This window comes from Lampris incognitus, chromosome 10 (assembly GCF_029633865.1).
Source record: "Lampris incognitus isolate fLamInc1 chromosome 10, fLamInc1.hap2, whole genome shotgun sequence".
Taxonomy (NCBI): domain Eukaryota; kingdom Metazoa; phylum Chordata; class Actinopteri; order Lampriformes; family Lampridae; genus Lampris; species Lampris incognitus.
This window is the reverse complement of record NC_079220.1, coordinates 57,450,538-57,451,737: the sequence shown is the minus strand read 5'-3', so window position 1 is coordinate 57,451,737 and position 1,200 is coordinate 57,450,538. Positions and strand designations below refer to the sequence as shown.

The 1,200-nt window shown below is 47.8% G+C and overlaps 1 protein-coding gene across 2 annotated transcripts in view; it reads right to left on the bottom strand.

The window, feature by feature from the left end:
- Window positions 1–619: 619 nt before the first annotated feature.
- tmem100a (transmembrane protein 100a) overlaps window positions 620–1,200 on the bottom strand; it is a 21,947-nt gene continuing 21,366 nt past the window's right edge. For both annotated transcript variants that reach the window (XM_056288121.1, XM_056288120.1), the window contains exon 2: window positions 620–1,200. This exon is cut by the window's right edge and continues 322 nt beyond it. In XM_056288121.1, coding sequence (XP_056144096.1) covers window positions 992–1,200 — 209 coding nt within the window. In that variant the 3' untranslated portion in view covers window positions 620–991.

Sequence of the window (1,200 nt, the reverse complement as noted above, 5' to 3'; positions counted from 1 at the left end):
TGTCTGGGGCGGCACAGAACTGCGCCCCCTGGAAAATCTGAAGAAACCAATCAGACAGCAGCCTCAGGTCACCTGCTCGCCACAGGTCTGAGGGCTTACATAAGGTATGGTTTGGCGGGCGCCCCTCACCCAGGAAGTATGTATTCAGACAGGAAGTACATGTATTCAGACAGGAAGTATATGTATTCAGACAGGAAGTACATGTATTCAGACAGGAAGTATATGTATTCAGACAGGAAGTACATGTATTCAGACAGGAAGTATATGTATTCAGACAGGAAGTATATGTATTCAGACAGGAAGTATGTATTCAGACAGGAACTACATGTATTCAGACAGGAAGTACATGTATTCAGACAGGAAGTATATGTATTCAGACAGAAACCAACCAAATACCATTGGAACCAGTATGTAATGCTGCTGACAGACGCTCACAGACTGACAACACTTTTATTTCATCATTATTTGCATTATACACCTACATTATATTTAACATGTTTAAGTAGATTTTCATCTCTTGATATTTGAAGGGGGCGGCGCCCCAGCGCCCTGTACTGGCCAGCCGCCACTGGTATGTAAATGAGGCATGATTCATTGTCCTGAATTTCTCCATTTCCCCTCTTCTTTCAAACTGCACACCCTCCCATCACAATCACAGCCACCAGATGTAACAGTCGATTAAGGAGAGACTTCCTTTCCATTGCCGTCCATGGTAGTAATTCATCTTAATTGTGATACATTGGCTTTGGCTCCGTTCCCAGCTCGCCAGATGCACAACGTTTCATTTTACAAATGTTAAAACTCCCTTAATGATTTCGAAGCTCTTAGGCTGTTCTTGCGCCAGGCGATCAAGGCTTTGCAGGTCGGCGACCTCCCAGAGTCGCCAAACATCTCTCGCTGGTGCGTCTTGCCTACAGCTGTGTCTCCATTTCTAAAACCACCTCACCATCGGCCTTTTCAGGACTGTGCCAAATCCCTTTGATGTTTAGACTCAAGTAAAAATGCTCCTTTGGTGCGCGACCAGGACCGTTTGGCTCTCCCGCCGCCTCTCCTTCTTCCGCTCTAGTCTCACCTTCCAGCAGATGGCGCTGGACGCCAGGAGCACCAGCCCGGCCGACAGGAGCACCAAACCGAAGTAGGAGATGGTGGAGCCGTGGGAATTGAAGCTGTAGGCCACGGCGGTGACCACGATGCCCGCGA